Source organism: Nymphalis io, chromosome 15 (assembly GCF_905147045.1).
Source record: "Nymphalis io chromosome 15, ilAglIoxx1.1, whole genome shotgun sequence".
NCBI lineage: Eukaryota > Metazoa > Arthropoda > Insecta > Lepidoptera > Nymphalidae > Nymphalis > Nymphalis io.
The window spans coordinates 1,864,831-1,886,831 of record NC_065902.1 but is presented as its reverse complement, the minus strand read 5'-3'; the positions used below and the strand labels follow the sequence as shown (position 1 = coordinate 1,886,831).

General features: G+C 34.0%; 1 protein-coding gene across 4 annotated transcripts in view; it reads left to right on the top strand.

The window, feature by feature from the left end:
* The window catches only part of LOC126773599 (CBP80/20-dependent translation initiation factor), a 34,130-nt gene extending 13,220 nt beyond the window's left edge, over positions 1-20,910 (top strand). Inside the window, exons 3-10 of one of the 4 annotated variants that reach the window (XM_050494576.1) lie at positions 3,478-4,262; positions 5,135-5,216; positions 7,743-7,866; positions 15,785-15,935; positions 16,242-16,503; positions 17,457-17,647; positions 17,835-18,029; positions 18,791-20,910. In XM_050494576.1, the coding sequence (XP_050350533.1) occupies positions 4,128-4,262; positions 5,135-5,216; positions 7,743-7,866; positions 15,785-15,935; positions 16,242-16,503; positions 17,457-17,647; positions 17,835-18,029; positions 18,791-19,012 (1,362 nt within the window). In that variant the 5' untranslated portion in view covers positions 3,478-4,127 and the 3' untranslated portion in view covers positions 19,013-20,910. Of the gene's footprint in view, positions 1-3,477; positions 4,263-5,134; positions 5,217-5,380; positions 5,604-7,730; positions 7,867-15,784; positions 15,936-16,241; positions 16,504-17,456; positions 17,648-17,834; positions 18,030-18,790 lie in introns of those variants that run through there. The other 3 variants (XM_050494575.1, XM_050494578.1, XM_050494577.1) reach the window with 3 other exon arrangements.
* The last annotated feature ends 1,091 nt before the right edge of the window (positions 20,911-22,001 follow it).

Here is a 22,001-nt window from a genome sequence, read left to right as displayed (position 1 = left end):
GAAGAATTTTATTTCTTAATTTAACTTTAAATAGACTGTTCAAATAAGATAAATAAATTACCTGGTTAGCAGAAGTTATTAAACTTTTTGGTGTGTGGAATTTTCTTTATAGTTTTTGTCATCTTATTGTCGTAATTCTAATTATTTTAGGTAAAAAATAAACCATTATCTGAACGTCACAGTATCATGTTTATGAATAAATTTATTATTCCTTACTTGTCTTTTTTATTAAAAACAAACCGGTCCGTAATGAGGACGATGTATCGAATACCAAGGTCTTTCAGGCTGAACAAGTCTATACTTTATACTAATATCATAAACAGGTTTTTTTATTAAGGTAACTATTGTCTGTTAATTTGATTATTCGCTTAATTTATTAATAAGATATTTAATTCGACCCATCCCCTTTCCTTAGATTATAGAACATATGTAAATTGCACATTTAAAAAAATTGAAGGTGAAAATTATGCAGTTATGTTAAAATAGTAATTAATTAGTAACATTAATTAAAACCTTGTATTGGGTATAATGTTATGTCGAACTGCATTGCAGCAGCGTGTTGGAATAAGTTCAAAACCTCTTTAAAACGGCAGAAGGGCTTTGCCCAGTGGGATCCATTTACAAGCTGTGTAGTTAGAGCTATAAAAATAGAGACATCGCGATGCGATTGACCAAAAACGTATTTAACGAAATCCGCGACTGTATTACAAAGACGCGATAAAATATATAATAAATTAAAAGTAAAATAAAAAACACCGCAGTTATATATTTCTTAATAAAAGTTGTTTATAACGCATTCTTAGGAAGCGAGAGAAATTTAACAATTAATTCAATTGGCTGTCGTTTTAGTAGGCGTTAATTACTCTGGACGAGACGAAGTGAAATTTCGTTGTCTCGGTATGTATTTTGGAAATCCAAGCAGCATTATCGAATTGTTTCAGTCTCAGCTTTACCATTTTATACTGTATACGTTTCGAGGTTTAACTTAAATTGTTTAAATGTAAAAACAAATCGAGAGACCTATAAAACCTCATTTTAAAATATTCCGTCATGTGCGAGTACAATTAAACCAAAAATCTTAAAATTAATATTTTTAATGGCATTAATGATTTAGTTACCTGTTAAGTTAAGTTACCTGATACATAAGTTATTATTGGAGTACATATTTAAACCCAAAGCAAGGTAAGGCAAATATAGCTTAAAATTCATATTGAGCCTTAGAAAATAAACAAATAAAAGTAATTGAGAATAACTTAATTTTTTCTATAAAAACTTTCTGCCTTCTCTTTCTTCAGCTTCGATTTACTACGGGTCAATTGTAGCTGAAGTTATTACTATTAGTAAAATTAATGATACTTATATTTTCTTTTTAACGATTGGAATTTACTAATTGTTGCCAATCTCATGTCAAACAAAATTGACAAATGAGGCATATTACTCAACACAAGATTATATAAATAATTAAATTAAGCGATTCAAAATTTGAAACCGAATAATCTCATATCATATGTGTCATCTATTTTATACGTGACATTGGCAGAATATTTTGCGCTCAAATAGATAGATAGAATAATAATATAGATAGATAAATAGCGTAATAGATAGAAAGCGTGGATTTAATATTTGTTGATTTCGAAGCAGAATGATTACTGTAAACAAAAGGGTGAAAACCAGTAACTGCTGAGTTTCTTGTCGGTTCTTCTTGGTAGAATCTACATTCGAAACTGGTGGTAGTATTCCATTTAAGTCTGTTTGAACTGTTAAAGTATTATAGTTAATAGTGCAAACTGCTAGGAGGACTATTATTATTATTTTCTAATAACATGCACATATTGTATCTATCTAAAACAACTGCTTCCATTGCTGTTCAAAACCCTCCTCTCCTATCAAGCTGAAGGTTGGAGCTTATTCCAACTCGCTGCTCGATTGCGTGTTAGGAGGTACATATGTGACCGATCTTTATTCGACACATGTAGGTTGCCACACGATGTTTACATTTACCGCCCAGCACAAAATGGATTTTAAGCAACCAAGGGCGTAAACCTGCAATCTGCAGTTAAAGTTTACGTGTTCCAACCCCTTTTTTTCATGCAGTGGAAGCCTTCAGAGAGGTACCCAGCTCCCATCGGTGTTTCAACCCCTTACTTATCTATCTACTTATAAGTAGGCACAGACAAAACAGTTCTTTTTATTTTCTATTTGTAAACCAATTGTTTATTTTCTTCATTTATTGTTACTATTAAAGAATTTGTTATTAATAAAAATATTTCTTAAATGAAAGTAGAAAATAAATTGTTCTAAATATGAAAATTTATATAATTATTTCAAATTTCGTTCTCTAGGCGAAAACTAGTTCGATTAAAATATACCTAGATGAGTTATAAATCTTGTATATGGTGCATGTAATAGTTTTATTATGTTTATGCCTCAACTAATACTCCGTCGACCTTCGTTAGGATGCGTGTTCTGTACTACAGCAGTCCATAAATAAAATGATTACACTGGTCTAAACTTCTACGAATAAATATTGTAGGTGAATATCAAAAGATGAATTGCCGTCAATTTTCTTTACACGATATTAATTGATGCGTTTATCCTTAAAAATTTTAGATAATAAACTACTCTTTATTACTCAAATGCCGCAAATATTCACTTTATCCAATGAATATGAATTTGTGGGGCTGGGTTTTGAAATATTAGGCCCATGGTCGTCTTATACTAGAAATATATATAAAAGATCTCACAAATAAACTGGTCCACACAACGTGAAAACTTTGGTGAGGTGCTTTGCGTACGCCAGAAAAGGCCGAAATTACAAGAATTTTTCTTTGCATGAAACTGAAAAATGTCAGAAAAATTCAACAGCATGAGCAGTTAATTAATGCAAACTTCATCGAGATCTTTTTACATACAAATAAAGAGATTAAAACCATTTTCAGCTTTCCTAGAATTATCCAACACGATCTTTATTTACCTATGTAGGCCATGCAGGCGTATTTATACATATTATGATTAATTAATTTGCATCGTAAAGTCTATATACAGTAGGATATAAATAAATTAATATATATGTTACGATGTTTTTTGTTGTCATTGATCAAAATCACACGAAATACTTTATGTAGGTACGTAAATATTTACTTATTAACGAAGTATTTCCTAGTTAACCACGTTATTTGTGTGAGTACATTAAGGTAAAATAAAAATATAAATGAAACAGTACGTACTGAGTAATCATTAATCAATCTATAGGTAGATTTTCCTAAACACTAAACTGTTTAATAATTTAATTTTAAATTAAAAGTAGTTAAAAATTACATTATTGTTTACAAATAATACAAATACAACATTCCTCTTTGAATATTAAAGACAAAAATCATTATGTCAATATTAAATCTGATACTATATTAAAATTCTATCTTAGTATTTTTGTAAGTCATATAATTTAATAGCTGATAATCATTCTATTTGTTTCAGATAAGGGGTTCAGGTAACCCCTTCAACGAAACGATTCTACAAAGGAGCTGAAAGTGTGCTCATATTTCAGCCTCTCGATTTACAAATCGCTCTATCTCTGTCAGGCTATCTCCTGCACCGCTCTTGTAAAGTTGTATAACGAACAATCTCGAAACCACGCCCCCTTTCCGTGGCCACGACTGGGGGTCTTAGAATATATTATATACATATATAAATTGCAGTACAGATCTCTAACGTGACGTCACAATAAAATATTGTGATATAATTATTTATATATTAACTTTTTTTAAGCTTTGTTAAACTCGCATTTTGTATATTGCCCGATAAGTAAATTTGTTTTCTTTTTTTTATAAAAAAATAATTGTAAATAAAAAAATATATTCAACCAAAATATTATTGACATTGTAACTATTATACTAGTCATTCATCTAGTGTATTTATTTTAAAATATTCAGATTCTTTTATCGGATAGAGAATATTATTTCATAATATAAAGCTGTATTTGTTAAAGCATAAACATTAAATTAAGTGTGTAGGGTTTGCCAAAGCAGAAGCAAACAATATAAACCGTCCATAAGTGTGTGCGAAAGTAATACGACCTTCGCATACCTTTATATTTGAGTCTAGGTAGTGTTTAAAAAATTGGCAAAATGCAAACCCAAATGGGAGTGGGGGGTGACCTGCAAAGGAGTTACCGGGTGCAGGACTTTGCCTCACCAGGGGTCATCATGAGAGAGCGAAGCTTCATACGGCCGCAGTCTCACCACAATATGCATCATAACCAGGTATTTTTTCTTTTTTTCGTTTATAATATAGATAGGTGGACGGACAGATGAGCCACCTGGAATATCTGATGAGTGGGTGGTACCTTCCTTACGGGCTTGCACAATACCCTACCACGAAGTTAAAAGAGAAAAAAAGCTGTAACAAATATTAAACATTTCTTACAACACCAATGCGCCACCAATCTTGGGAACTAAAGATGTTATGTCTCTTGTGTCTGTATTTATACTGGTTCACTCACCCTTCCAAACGGAATACAACAGTATTAAGTATTGTCGTTTGGCGGTAGAATATGTGATAAGTGGGTGGTACCTTTCCAAACGGTATCCACCAAGTAAATTCTCAGTACATGAAGTTGTCGTCATTTAATAACTATTTTTAATAGTATTGTACGTTTTTCTTGGGTTGAGATTATTAATTTAAAATATTTTTTAAGCCTTTAACATGTCATGACTTGTTCTGCACAGAAGGATCTAAAATTTAACACCCACGCGCTATTTGTGAAACTTGATGGCCTTTAAAGTTGAGATATCTCAAAATTAAGCAACAAGTACCTATTTAGTCTCTCTAATTATAATAATCATTACGATTGTTTTTTTTTATATTTGTCCGGTTGATTGTTACAGAATACAGATATAATTATCGAAATCATAGTCTTTGACTTTTTTTTCCATCGTTACTCAGCAATTCTGTTTTAATTTTGTCGATGATGCTTGTAGACATTCAGTCCGCGCTACATCTTGTGCTGTGTATAATACGCTGAAAATAAATCGTGACAGTCCATCAAGCCTCATAAACCGATGAATAACCAGGAAATATTTTCTTAACGCATAATAATGTATGTTGTGTAATAATTCCGTTCACCTATTTACAGTTTCCAAACAATGGGAAACGGCGGAGTATGATTCTGACAAACGCTAAAGGAAAACCGACGCTCGAAATTTATAGACCTCCAGGTGAGCTAAAAATATATACTTATGAACTAAATCGGTAAGAGTTTCCGATTCTGTATAACGCTCGCGTCTTTCGGGAAGTGCTGGCTGGCAAGCGTCACTACGCGCAATTGGCGCCAAAATTAAAAATAAACAAAACATCAAATTTGGAACGCGTCGACAGTCTCATGTTTGTTACGGTGTACGTGTGTCAAGTTTGTGTTTATTGAAATTTCGATGCTGAAAACAAATATAAACGAGGAATGTCGAGGTGTATAGTGAAACAATCGGTGGTTCAATCAATGGCCGCACCGGTGGCTCAAGTGACACCAGTTTCTATAAGCACCGTTCCAATAGTACCGGTGACTAGTTCTGAATCTGCGCCAAATAAACCAGCTTCTGAAGCATCAGGTATGTTTCTATCATATTGGGGGTACATTTAGAAGAATGTAGCATATAAAATGTTTGTTTATAAAAATAATAGGTGCGTAGAACGCGAACATATGTGGTTTGATAATATTGAAATTTGAAAATTGTTATTTAGTACCTACTTAGCTATTATTACTAATTTTAGATTATTTATGTAATTTACAATTTGATGTCATCAAATTAACATGTAAATTCAATTACTGATAATCTGATAATCAATTCATTGATATATTATTATTAAATATTTTAATAAGTGTGAATAGAATAATTTAATAGCATCGTTTATTTTATATTTATATTTCTTAAAGAGATAGATGATGATTGAAAAGTCCATCTGATTTGTTTGCTGAAGGGTTCTATTAAGGGTTCTATCTGAAACGTTCTATTATACTAGTAAATCAACTAAACTAGACCATCTATTATTTGAACGATATAGTATTAAGTAAAAACTGCCAGTGAAGAAAGAACATATTTTCCTTTCGTCTTAATATCTACTTGTGTTTAATAAAAATACAGTCATACCATAATAAATCATTCCTCAAAATAAAAAAATGCTTATTGCAAATAGAAAAACTTTTCAGATATAATTAAAGTATACTGAGTTTCTTGCCGGTTCTTCTCGTTAGATTCTACATTCTGAACCGATGATAACCTTAAATTTAATTTATAATCTCGCAAAAAGACGATTCAAAAGAGCTCACAACAGATTACTTGATTACATTGTTGTCACTGTGATTTTGAAGTTGGCAACAATACTCAAAACAAAAAAAAGAACGTTGGTGGAAAAAAGGAAGATTTGGTCCTAGAGTGAGAATTGCGGGAAATTTTCCTTGATACGCTCGATTCGAGGGTATTGTGATAAACCGTTATCTTACAATATAGAATAGGAAGCCGAGCATACGGGCCACCTGATGCTAAGTGGTCACCAAACGCCCTTAGACATTGGCATTCTAATGTCAACCATCGCTTACATATCCAATGCGCCACCAACCTTGGGAACTAAGATTTTATGTCCCTTGTGCCTGTAATTACACTGGCTCACTCACCCTTCAAACCGGAACACAACAATACCAAGTACTGCTGTTTTGCGGTAGAATATCTGATGAGTGGGTGGTACCTACGCAGACGAGCTTGCACAAAGCCCTACCATATATATAGTATATTTATATATACATATATTTTTTTATGTTAGCATCAAACAAGTGTATCATTTATAGTATCATAATCTATACTAACTGGTTTCATTACGTGGGGTACGTTTTGGCCTATATGTATCTAGCCAGTTATCGTAGAATAATCTAGAAGCCGAATTGAACGACGTGCTTCGACCGCAGATAGACGAACAGCGCGAACGGAATAGCTGTAAATCTTTGATGAAAGTTTGCTCATTTGACCGAGACGGCAAGAATCACGCACGCTGTGTTACTTAGTAGGTGTTATGAATCGACCAAATAGTACTGAGTTTCGAAATAATTACATCAAAATAATAAATACTAGAGGAATTTAATTTATTGTTTTAATAGCATATAATTTAAATCTAAATTAATTTTAATTTCGTTATATCCAATCACAATACAGGCTCAGTGGTTCTACTACGCAAACTATAACAGAATATTGCGGGTTCCAACCCGGGCAAAGCCCATTGAATTTATAATTCATCTCATGCTCGGCGGTGAAGGAAAACACCGCGAAATCTGCGTGTGTTGGATAAAAGTCTTCGACATGTGTGTCCACCAACCCGCAATGGCGTAGCGTTATGGAGCTAATACTTTCCGAAGCATTGATTTATTTTGTCTCGTTAGATTTTAAGATTGTATATTTTTTGTCCCTTTCATGTAAGCACAAATTTCAGCACGCTTTGTCGATACGACGCCTTTCATTCATTTCAATAGATGACCGGATCGAATATAGATTATTTAAAATTCATATTTCACATTTACATTTCCGCATCAAGTGTCACGTATACTCTTTTCCATTTAAACATTTCTATCTATTTTTATCGTTCACGGTCACTTTCATTTCGGTCAATTCGTCTTCACTGTCGTATTCTAACGTTCATTCTAACCTTTCCTATCATCTCTTCTCTTGACGACCAACGTTGACCACCAGGTGTCCGCACAGACGGCGTGGCGACTACCACGACGGCGAACACTGCGTCTACACAGTCCACACATGGTTCCGCTAACAAGTTAAATGTGCACGCCAAGGAGTTCACAATGGCCAAGCCCGCTGACCTGCATAATAGGTGAGTTATAATTTACTTATTGTTTATATATTGTATATAAATTACTCTTTAGTCTACTTGTTACATACAATTAAGTATGTATACGGTTGTTATAAGTTATATTGCAGTTAACTATAATAATTAAAATATAATGTACATATGTATATGTATATTGCATTTTAATTATATTTCAGCAATAGAAAACTATATAACGATAAATATTATATGTCTAATAAAAATGTGGTATTCATATATCAAGCTATGAAGGATAGGGGTTGGCCTGTAATTAACTTTTAATATTAGAAAATAGCGACGTTTGCATCGAGCAGCCCTTAAATGAACTTACTGCCGATTACGTTACAAATCTCTCATATTATGTAATATTTTTGGACGTGTAGAAGAGTCGTAATTTTGTAGGTAGGTAGATCACTAATCCTAGTTCGCAGCCGAAAATAGGACTTGAAGACCTTGGCATTATTCAATTAGGCCATTTATGAGACGATAGGCCTACAACAAAAATGTACGATATTAAATTAAAAAGCAAAAAACAAATTTGACTCATATTGATCAATCAATGTTTTTTGGTTTAGTTTGCTCACATGTAGCCAATACTTGAAACTTCATCGACTGAAGACAGTCAGAATCACCGAAATCAACGTCGTTGGCACCCGTCCAGATGTATCAGAAATGTTGGAGATAGTTTACGCGATTTCCGTTCATGCTGAAGCGTAGGTGCGTAGTATCAATTTGTAAGCGATTTCGTTATCACTTTGTTCTCGGCTGCGGTGACGTGAGCACGCCCTCACGCCGACACCGCCCGAGCACCGTGACGCTGGAACGCGCTAACTGCGCACGCGTCGCCCGTGCCTCTGGGAGACACGCGGTCTTCCCAAACGAACGCGACCAAACAAAGCCGAACAAATCGCGAACGCATTCGAACGAAAATTAAAAATAAACTAATTTTTTAATAGCACAATTTCTTATTGTCACCATTTGCATTCAACTAAAGGATAATTATATGTAATCTACAATCGTCAACTTTTTTTAAGTTAATAACATTGTTTTAGGTGAAAACAGTTTTATCGCGACATACTGTCAAGTTTACCTAAAGATTCACAAAGCTATTGTTCGTAAAGCTAATTGTAATAAATTCAAGTGACGTGTGTTAAGCTGTAAACAAACATTTTTTTATCTAAATTCTTGTTATAACAGTTACAGTAGTGAGTTGAAATCGAGGTGATTGTTGCATATCTAGGAGAATACTCAGTGAAACTGTAGCAAAATGGTTCGCGGGAGATATTCGACGTCGGATATGTGAGTAAAAACTCTTATTACGCGGTGAATAAAAGAGTTATTTCAGACTTTACATAAAGTACTGTATTAAAAATGCATGTAATTGTTTATTGTCGTTTTAATGAAACCAAGTTCAATTCCACTGGCAACATTCAAATTATGGCCGTTTCCTCTTCCTGTCATTAAATTTATTTCAGTTTACAATGGGAGTATTGAACCTTTGCATAAATAGACTTTTAATTCGTTACTTGTTGAAAAAAACATACATATATATTTATTTAATGAAATTAATTGTGGTACTTTAGTAAATTTTAAATAATTAAGAAAATTATTATATTATTTAACAAAAACATTATTGAATATAACTGCAAAGTAACTACTTCGATTCTATTAGTTTTTCTTTATGAATTCATATTTATTATTATGGTAATTAATGATAATAACAATAATATAACCTGGTATTCAAAAGGAACTAATTATTTTAATAGCGGTAATTTGTTTAGTATATCTATACACTTGCGTAAATTAAATAATAATTTCAATACGCTTACTAGGGAATCGATCCTATTCAGCGCATGTGAAAAACCGTTCATTAGTATTGTCACTGAGCCGTCGTTAAAAACCAAGGCCGGGCCATCGTAATGGATGTAAATATTTTTCCGTTTATAAACATGACACAATCTTGCGTTTTGACGATTTCGTCTCTCAACGAGTCTGCTAAGTGCAATTTGGCAACTTAGCAAGTTAATAATTATATTATCTACTGAAAAACTTATAGTTCACGGGAACTGTACTTAATATTATAAATGTGAAAGTGGTTCTGTTACGGTTTTACGGCACTGAGCCGATTTTGATTAAATTTAATATGAAACAAACTTGAACTCCAAGGAAGGATATAAGCTACTTCTCTATCCCTAAGACCTGACATGTTGAAGATAAAAATTGAAGTGAAAAATTGTTGTTAATAATTTACAAAAATAATTACAAGCATCATTGACACGATCAGGTGAATTCAATTAAATCCTGTAACATGATGATTCAAAACTGCTTACAAATAGCCTACTTGATTAAATATACTTCGGTTTTCTATTATAATATAATGAGAATAATAAATGTATATAGAAAAGAAATCCTGAAGAAATTTTGAAAGTCATTTCATTATGTTTAATTTGAATGAAGTCTCTCGAATCTACGTATATGCGCAGAGTAAGTGTTTGCAAATCTCTAGAGATATAAATATGCATGTGTACCAGAAACAGATTCAAAATTGTTATCAACCAATTATATTTAGGAAAGCTTATATTTCGTGCAACAATTAATAATATTTGTTTAACTTATTAAGTTATTTTTTCATTGCTATAATAACTTATATTAAACCTTAAAAGACTTACTCAGCCGATGTTGTTGCTGAGATTTTTCATAGATTTTACAGATTCAGTCTATAAAATCGAAACCTTTTCTTTATATTTCTTATTTTATGTCATCCTTACTAGTGGCTTTATCACCGTCTCTGGTTTCCGCCCACATGTTATTATGTGATTCATACAGTCGCACGTTTAATGTTTAAAGAATTAGGAAAATTGACCAATTTATCTGGACAAGATACACTTAAAATTCTTTGTCAGTTTCTTTTGTTGCTATTTGATAATAGTGTTTGCGCAAAAAAGACAAATATTAGTTTTTGTTTTCTTTTTTTTTATAATATAGATGGGCGGACGAGCATATGGGCCACCTGATGGTAAGTGGTCACCAGCGCCCATAAAGATTGGCATTGTAAGAAATGTTAACCATTGATTTCATCGCCAATGCGCCACCAACCTTGCCTGTAATTACACTGGCACTCACCTTTCAAATCGGAACACAACAATACCAAGTACCACTGTTTTGCGGTAAATATCTGATGAGTGAGTGGTACCTACCAAGACGAGCTTGCACAAAGCCCTGCCACCGGTTAATAGAATTAAATTTTCTAAATAGAATTTGGTAAATAAATAAATACTATACGAATATTTTTGCTGTAATAAAAACGGTTAGTATGTTTGCTTTAACTGCTCCATTTTAAATATTTCTCTGAATGTTTGTTTATCTTTTTAAATGCATACAAACGTCTTTGGATATTTTCAAATATTGATTATTAATTGTAAATAGAAAATCACTATTATTATATTTATTACGTAGCTCCCGTTTAGCAAAGGGATTATTTAATAGTAAAACATTACACTAGTACTAGGGCTTCGTGCGGAGCTTGTCTAGTTAAACCACCCACTCACTAATTATTCTACAAACAAACCAAAGGTGTTAAAGGCATCGCCACGCGTTTTATACACAATATTAAATCTAAGGCGCTATGTACCTGTACTCTTGTGCCTGTGATAATACTCGCTTACTCATCCTTAGAACAGGAACACACTATTATTTATATTACTAGGTATTATATAATACGTTTGTCAATAGAATAGAGTTGATAGTATACAAAATTAGGCTTAGGACTCATTGAAATTTGTATTCTAAATTTAAAAATATGTTTATCAGTTAAGTCTAGTGTGCAATGTTTTTCAAACGAACAATGATATCATTATTTGCATCAAAACTGCTCTGCCTAAGGTCAAACAATCGCTTATTCACACCGAAGAGTTCACGCTTGTGATTCAGTGTTGAAGTAATTCTATCTGATCCTATAGTATTACTTACAATGCAGTTATATGTCTCTTGCTCGTCGATATCCTATGTACTCTTTAGTTTTATTCGCAGCTGTTGTAACAATTTTGTATGTTTACTCGGTAACGAGTATAATATTGATTCTCTTTTTATGTCTTGTATTATTATAGGGGAGTTTCCATCAAAATGTATCATTTTTGTATCAAACAATATAAGTAACTCGTTATTATAACAAATGATACAACAAACATAACAGTTCAATTACAAATACTTGAATACAGCGTCCGTAACACGTGATTTTAACATGATTTATATTAAAGGAAAAACTACTGAATTAACTTCTCGCTTCTCTGTAAATACTCTGTGTCAAACGGCGCGTATCAATCGTACGTAACGCATTAGACCGATTGGCGGTTCGAAGCTAAAGTTTGTTTATTTACAAACAATATAATTAAAAATGCGTTATTTTATATTAATGAAGGATGGACTATTTCATTCAAATACTTCAGACGTTGCTGTCTAGGTGTATATTAAACACGTTTATATATTACGTCCGGAAATATTTCAGGATAATACCAATAATATAAGAAAGTTGATAATTTATTAGGTTTTTTCTCGTGAGTCAGTTATTGAATAGCTTGTTTCAAACTGATAAGCAGAATTGATGAAAACTTACATAAACTTGTATTGTCTCGGGAACAGATTACACTAATTACATTATTTAACACTCGAATTATTTTCACGAAAACCTTGAGTCTGGAAATAGGGCTTCAAACGTTTGACGCATTTTGATTTGGCATTCGAAACGAACACTACTTTGCCGATATCCTGTTATAATCTTGATTTTAGTCGATATTTATTTCAACATTGTCGGTAAATGATTGCTGGATGACTTCCAATTTACTTAATAGGTTGTTTCATCGCTACGCTCTTCCATTGATTACAGTAATGGGCTAATTCTGTCTCGTCTTTATTGGCTAGATGAGGGTGGCATGAACAATAAACGCAGTGCAAGTCTGATAGGTTCCATAATGCTTAAAAAATTTAATTGAATACTTCTCTTTATTGGGCATTTTGCAAACCCGTCTGAAAAAGTACAGCCTATTTACCTAAATGGCTAGCAAAATATTGTTGTTTGGCAGTTGTTCTGTAATGCAACAATATTTAGCTAGTGAGTCAATTTATTTACAGGTGCAAGGGCATATTGCCATAGATCTCATGAATGGCCGGCACTATACATACAATGGCACTATACCAAATCATTTGGTATATATGGCTGTATAGGTAATGGTGTATTACAGGTGAAATGAAAAAGTTCACATATCATTGAAATGTTTTAGCTCAGTGCAAAATTTTCCAGTGCATGCTATGAACAATAGAGAGTTGGACAGGACACGCCACTTGTCCTCATTTTACACCTCACCAAGCATTGCGCAGGCGCATTTGATACAGTTTACAAATGCGAGCCAGAAATAATAATTTAATCGTATGCTTATCAAAATATTTAATGAATTTAATCATTGTAAACCAAATAGTATTCTGTTTTTATAGTAAATAGAATAAATTTATTTCTTTTTGAATCTTAAGGTTTAATAATTTTGATATTTTAAACTTAGTCATACATAGCACAAGAAATTGTATTAAATGCTTACGGCCTTACTAATAAACGTTATGCAGCGAGTGTTTAGATTAAACACTCATTTCTCTCTTTCTTTCATTATTGATTTGACATTCTAAAGAAGAAGAAACATCATTGTTTATCTAATCAAATAACCAACATTTCGAAGTAAAGTCGTTTTATTATTTTATTGACAATCGTATTAATGAATGTATTGTAATGTAGTACACGGCTCGATATGCCTAGTGCGAGGTGTTTTACTTATGCGATAGCGTTGATTTTAACTGCGATTTCACTGAAATATCGATTATTGTCACTGTACTGGTGGTAGGGCTTTGTCCAAGCTCGTCTGGGTAGGTACCACCCACTCATCAGATATGACCACTTACCATCAGGTGGCTAATATGCTCGTCCACCTTCCTATTCTACAAAAAAAATTAGACAAATTAAATTCCATACAAATCGAAACTAACGTCAACGTTATTGACTAAGGAAAAAAACTTGCACTAGGGCACACTGAATTTAGCAGTCGAATCGAAGCACGTTATCTTTCATCATCGCCGAACTCTACTTCCCAATGTCCGTCTGATTGATCGCATATTATATAGTACTATTACGTACTTGCGCACGATTCGATATCCTTAACCGGTGAACCAACGTGTGATGCGCATACCTTTGTAATATTCGTATTGTCTACTTAACTTCCTGTTGTTTATAATTTGTATGATTATAAAAGATTTACAATGAACATTTAATATGGACATGTTATAGACCATTTAAATATTCACAATAGTACGTTTGCTCTTATACCATTCTCTTGAGGTTGGCGTAGTGTCCAATATATATAAATAATAATTAAAAACAAAATGTAAGGCTCTTGCTAAATTTATGCTTAAAGAGAGTTTGTGTGGGTCTATTTTGCTTTGACAGATATATATCCCTAGCGCCAAACAGCAGTTATTTCATTATGTTCCAATTTAAATGATGAGTGAGCCAGTGTAAATAAACACGGGAAAAAAATGTCAAGGGACGGCGCCATTGTCATTTTTTTATTGAAACTCATGAGGTCTGTCATGTACTATCCGTAAATAAAAATAATCGTAACTTGAATATAGCACCCGGGTATTAAAACAATATCAAAGCGGCGAACCTCGTTACGGATTACCATTTGTACCGGCCTAAAGGGCGAATGCACGTAGTCCCATTGTTTGCCGTATTAATATATTGTTGCTGTCGAATAATTAATTAGCTTGCAAGTACTTGGCAAGCGTAACCGACTGGCGTCACGCTTGTTATATAGTTACAGGAACCATAACAATTATATACTTTATAAACATTGGATTGGTCGATATCTGGTTATTTTAACAGATTTGTAAAAATTAAAACAAGAATATAACAATAATAACGACTGAAATACACAGAACAAGGTTTTATTACACTTAAGTGTGCTTAGAGTAAATAATATACGTTTAATGTAGCGGATATACATAATATATAATGTTAAAGAATTTCAGATATATAAATATATAATATATTTAATAGTCAAGAAACTCATATACATACGTACATACATGAACCCAGAAAACATTACACTCCTTTTTTACGCAGTCGTGTAACACAATGTTTGGGATTAACATACAGGATATTCTTTTTGGGAAATAAATTATTTTAAGATACTTAAAAAAATCTTGTGTCGTAGGGTAGGGTATAGCTCGTTTGCGTCACGGTAGTATGCGCAAGCGATCCCGTGGCGCTCCTTGTTAGGACGGAAAGAGTACCGCTGGTTTTTTAGTGGGTATTCCGATGATCGGGGCGCACTCGGTGCCTTGGACACCGGCGAGCCCCACATACCCCCCCCACACTTTTCCCGTGGGGGACACGCGTAATGCGTTTTTCCAGCGTAAGAAAAGGTATAGCTCGTTTAAAAAAAAAACAATTATATAAAACATGTATCTATGCAAATGTTACCAACCTACACTATGGCCTATGACAGTCGTTATTATGTTGATTGTTATCTCGGATACAATCCCACCGAGATAACAGCGTTCTCTCGTTAAAATAATACGATAGTGGTATGATGGACGTGAGAATACATTTTAAAATCACTAAGAAATACAAATAAGCTGGTCTTCTTCGTTGAATGTTATTTTAGCGTTATTTTAATAAATTAAGATCAATTAAAATTCCTGGCTTTAAAGCAGCATCTGAAATGAAATATTTGCTTATTTTTTTCTATATAATTCTTTAATTTTGTCTATAGATTGAATAACAAAAAAAAAACGCATATTTTCTGTTTGTACTTGATACATACCTATTATATTGCTCATAATATAAATCAGATTTCTGAAGGCCACTGTTGTGTCATTGCAGGTCGGCATTAGGCGTGGGTTTTACGAGCGTCGGGCTGCAGCACTCGCGCTCGGCTGTTCTGCACGCGCAGGTGCCGCCGCACTACCGACCCGTGATGCCGCCGCACGCGCTGCTTAACAGCGCCTCGAGCGGAAATGTGCCGCATGCCACGGTAAACTAATAGTAAACATTTGAAAAATAAAATTACCATTTCAAGCTTAAGTCCTTAGGATCACACAGGAGATTTTTATTTTTTTAAATCTCTCTTTCTATGATATTGTTACATTTATTCTTAATACAAATATTTGAGAAATGATATCAAAATGTTTGCAAAAATGTATAAAAACCAAGAAAAACTAAAAATTATAATAATAGTTTTCAATGCATGTATCAAAACAGCAAAGTATGAAACATGAGACATATCAGTACAATTTTTTTATATATACTGTTACCGTAATTTATTATTATAACATTCCAGGGCGGCCCTCGTGTACATTTCAAGTTACAGCCACAACAGTTGATATCCGAGAAAAAGAAGTCACCACCATCGTCCCTAACAAACGGCAATGGCAAGAGCGTCAGGCCTCAGTCCTTTGCACCAGGACTAAAACGATCCAAGTCTTTGACGTCAGCTGACACTCTAGCCAGTGGTATGGCAGCTTTGGGTCTGGCGGCGGACGCGGGAGATCTCGGCAACTTTCCGCCGGAAATACAAGAGTGCATTGACAAGGCACTGGAAGGTGAGAATAACGGTGTGTAACCTAATTTTTTTATTCGTTCATCTCCAGCACGGTGGAGGATTGTGGTGTAATGGTTGGGAGGACTGCGGGTCTGCGAAAATGGGTAAATTTATACTTCGCTTACTTATAGGATTTAATTTGTATAAAATTATGATTTGCTTGTTGCGACTTAGAAGTTCACAGAAAACTGCTACCTGTACAAAATAGTTAGTTTCTGTGGTATCTTTTTGGGCATTAGTTACAAAAACATACATATACGTCTTTTGGTGATGGAGTTTAAGTAGAATATGTAAAATACGTACAAAAATTTAAATGGCACAATGTAAATACTCAATACTTTATTGAATTCAAAGATAGCTTGTGAGCACCAAACTTTTTATGCTTCAATTAGCGAAATATTATATTGATTCGTTGACTTTGTCGATGGTAGGATTTTGTGCGGGCCAGTCTAGCTTGGTGGATATACTATTATTAGTTATTTAACCGCCAAATACAAGTAGACTACAATGCATCGCTGTGTTACGATTTGAATGATGAATAAACCAGTGTAATTTCAGGCACAAGGGATATAGCATAATACTAGATCCCGTGGTTTTGCGACTGCACAGGATGGTGTAAAGAGACACAAAGTACAGCCTATTTGCTAGTTGAGCAAAAAAAAAAGCTTTTGTAAAATAGACGAAAATATTTTATGCAATTAAGTGTTAGTGAAGCATAAAATTCACATGTGAAGTAATTATATTTCAATTGATTCGTGACCTCGTTATAGACACATAAGACAAAATTCAGAATACATCTATGTAAAATATTTTAAAAAGACTCAGGAAATATAGAAATAAAAATATTAAATATAACAATTGAAGCGATATTTTGCGTACGGAAATTCGAAAATGAGCGGTTTCAATGTGCCAAAAACGAGCGTAATGAACTCTGCGAGCGCCGTGTGCCCGCAGACCCGAACGCGGTGTGCGCGCGCACGCTGATGGACGCGGTGGGGCACCTCGTGTCGCGCGCCGTGGAGTCCCCGCGGTACGCGCTGCCCGCCGCGCGCCGCTGCATCGCCGTCGTGGAGCGCGAGCAGACCGAGACCTTCCTCGAGTCGCTGCTCAACACGTGCCAGCAGTGGTACCACGACCGCGACAAGGTGACTCGCGCTTCTTCACTTGCCTTACCGACGTTTTGGATTGATTTTCGATGAGAAGGGAGAGTTCTATTAGATGAGACTGGATGTTATATACTCGGTGACAATATGTCTTCGATAATTTAAAAAAATCGATTACTATCATATTGTGTGAATTAAAACACTAACATATTTATACTTTGTGTTCCAGCTGCTTGGAACTATCGTGGGTGGAGGTCGACCTCGCCTGATGGCGTTCCTGTCCTTCCTACTGGAGATGTACTGCCAGCTGCGTCGCCGCGCGATTCAGCGTCGCGGCCACAGCGCGCCCGGACACGTGCTGCTCGCTCTCATCTGCAAGTGTTGCGAGGACTGCATCCGCCAACCCGTGCCCTCCCCCAGCGACGTGAGTCCATCGCATAACACGCAAGTGGGTTCGCTCGCACTTGCTAGTGCTACGAAAACCTGCCTGTTGCCTCCTAATGTTTTGAGCAAAAATGCCTCTTAAAATCTTTTTTTTTTACATTATTGATGTCGACGTTAAATAGTAACGGTCTGAGAATGAATCTGGTTATATCCCTTATATTTCCGTCTTTGGAAATTTACATACATTGAAAGTAAAGTTTCCGAAAGGATTAAGCTGATATAGTTCTAAGTCATTTTTCGTACAGTGCCGATCCGTAATAAGTGGGATAAGAAAAAGGTAACAATTATGTTTATGTTACAAAATCAAAACATAATAAAGATTGCCAATGAATTTTCACTACTATTTGTATTGTGTATGAAAAATATAAATATTTTTTTTGGTCACGCTAAGAATATATCGGACTTTGTTATTGCCAGTATAAACCGTAATAAATAACAGCTCGGTTTATGCATGACCAGGCTAACAAGAATATACAAGGTTGTAGTACAAACTTTTCGCCCCAAACTTTATAATTAATGTTTTATAATTCGCGATGGCGTTAGAGCGTCTACTGAATAGTTTACTGTACCATACCCCTTACAAGTTGGATTCGATAAAAATAAATAACCCTTAATTACTACTGATCTCCTCGAAATAGCTTAGCGCTGTTATACGTGTTTTATTTGCAACAATTTCTAGTCTAAATTTGTATGTAAAATGAATAAGAGATTTGACCTACGAAATGAAAATGTCGCTTTCAGACGGAGAACCTGTTCTTCGTGCTGACGTACATCGGGCGGGACCTGGAGACGCAGCTGCCGGGCGACCTGGAGCGGCTGCTGACGGCGGTGCGCGACGCCTTCATCAACACGGCGGCCGCGCCCTCCATCCGCCGCACGCTGCTGCAGCTCATCGAGCTGCACGCCTCGCGCTGGCAGCTGCCGGGCTGCGCCGTGCTCTACTACTACCCCTCCTCCAAGTAGGCGTCTGGGTTTAGAGGGAGGGAGAATAATAGAAATGTTTTAAGACTTGCGAGTATAAATAATTTGAGTAAATTAATTATTATTTACCGGTAAGTCAGATTTCGCCGTGACTCCCCCCTTCGCGTATAAATTTGGATAAGTCTACCGTGTACCGTCACCCGCAGGAGGGGACCGTGGTTGACTACTCACCGTCCGGTGAAGACTTTTATACATTCTTATTGATTAGCTCCTAAGGACATGTTAAGTACATATCTCCTTGATAGAGTCGTCGTGTATGCAAATTATAATGTTTCGTATTTCGTACAGGCTGAGGTCTCGGAGTCAATTATATTGTGGCTTATTAGGTTATTTCGTTGTTTGAGTCTAGACGTATTTATTAAGATATTTCTGTTTATTAAATCAAAAGTATAGAAAATGTTTATTGTGCGCTTGTGTATTATTATTTTTTTATTTATCTTTTGACACGAGCTTAAATTTTTGGTATTTTTTTTTAAATTAATACTTAACTGAAAACCTACTTTTAAACATTTTTGCTTTTTTGTAAACAGTATAGTGTCAAATTAGAAGTTCCTAAAGGTGTATTAATATAATATAGTATTTAACAGTAATTTCATATATAAAATGTTATTGAAATATATTTAATTATGCGTTTTAGGAGGAGGGGTGCCGAGTGGTAGGATGTCTGTGAGAGTATATAGTGCCTAAACAAAGGTTACAAGCATTTCTAAGATTGTTTGATTTCATTTCTCGTTGTATTGTAATGGTAGTGTTGCGTTAGTTGAGGTCGATAAAACTTATATCGTATCGTAGGCAATAGTTGCCATAAGCTCATCATATGAAACAGTGCCTTTTAAATACGGGCATCGTTTTTTCACATTGTTTTCTTTTTAGATATTTATTGACATTGTGAAAATACGAATCTAGATGTAATTTTACCTAATATAAGGTTGATTTAATGAGCATATATGCCTAAAAGTATTAAAGAGTACGTGTAAAATAAGTAGTTATTGACAAATTAACGGTGTACATTACTGTACGGTCTTCGCATAGTACTTCGTGCATTGTCATACTTTGTCGTTTCTCTTTGCTAACATTATTGTTTTGCCATTTCTTTAGGCTGTAACAACCTAGCTCCTTTGCCTTTCTACCTTCGCTTTATTTGGTAGTTAAAAGAAAAAAGAAATTAACATAGAATTTTATTGTCTATGGTAATAAACGTAACAAATTATTATGTTGCATAACTATGAAAATAATTATTAATTTTAAGAACAATTTAATATATTGTTGCCAGTTGCATAATTTGGTTTTGTTTTTTATTTATAAATGCATAATGATTTAGTAAGTTTGACTGATGTTTGCTAATATATATGCTTGTGATATAATTTAAATATAAGCTTTCTAAATCTTCTCTGTCCTAACCAAAGACTGTATCCATTTCGAGATTTCACTTGAATTAACATATAAAGTAGAATTCGATTTTGTTGAAGCTTGGACCAAATTGTCTCGTGTAGTGTCTCTGGCTCTGTATATGTAGAGCCGTAGTCTATTGGCTTGTACATTCGTTTAGAAATGTTGTAATTTTTCAGTGATTAATTACATGTTAGATAGAGTTGCGTGATCAGTGTATCTAATGTTAAAACTAATAATAGTTTTAAGTGTTAGTTTACATATGAATTATTACTATCAAAAGACCGTAATTTTTTTAATCTCATTACTGCATTAAATTTTTTTAGATTATTATAGTTTGTTTGTAAAAAAGAAAAATATTAAAAAAAATGGTGCTAACCACGTACGTACATTGGTGTATTATATTTATATCATTAATTGGATACGGGCAATGTTATTCAGTTGTATTTCTGTACCTTTGCAAAAAGCAATAAAGTATAAAATTATATATACGACATTTGTTTTATTTTATTCATAAATGCCCTTACATTTTGGTGTGTTGTTTTTGAGAGATCTCTTTATAGTGGGGTTTTGGATTTACACGAAGGCGGCAGATTAACATACATAGTACGAGATCCGAATTAGAGTTCACCTTCATCAATCTGCTTGCCGGATGAAAATATATATTTTTTTTAATTTTACAAATTTTTGTCACGGTGGCTCTTGGAAAGAAGCAAAATATAATGCTATATAGGTAAAAAATAATGCGTCAACTTGAAACAACCTAAAACAAAATATATGATTTTTTTTAACTAGAAAACGGACAACTGATTTTACCATAATGCCAATATCACATACACGTCATGACAGCCCTTTAAAAATATTGCTTGTTGAGAAGGGCACATTTGTGATTGCCAAAGTAACGGAGTATAAATATTTAGAGAGTTTGATTGATCATAAAGTCTTATATAGATTTTTTAAAAATACTCCATGATGTACAATTACAATTATTAAAAACTATATATTCAGGCAAGATGGCTCAGTGGTTAGAACACATGAATTTAAGCCGATGCGCATCAAGTACACTGAGTTTGGTTTATCGCATTGCGATATAACGAAGCCGACAGAGAAGCTACAACTTGTTCAAATTTGAAAATATTACTTGAAATGGGTGTAGCCAAAGCTGTTGCAGGAATAAAAAAAATAATCTTATTTTTTATCAGACTTCACAATAAATCACCTCTATAAGAAGTAAGTATGTAGTAAGTTTTATTTTATTTTATTGAAATTGCAAAAATTTTGCAATAGTCCACAGTCATTACATACATTTGAAAATATATGTGAACCGAGCTTTTTTGGATATGTTGTAGAGTGGCTCAGAAAAGCTTATTTCAAATTGTCGACCAAGATTTAGACCCGTTGCGTGCGGTAAAGTCGCGAGAAGAAGCGCGAAGTTTCGATCTCATATTTGCTAGCGCGGATATATATATTGAAACAATTTTAAGATTGTAGGAAAAATTACCAAGGTATAAAAAATTATACAGCAAAATTATAAATCACTCGTATATATTATGTTAATAATATTTGTAGAAAATGAACATTA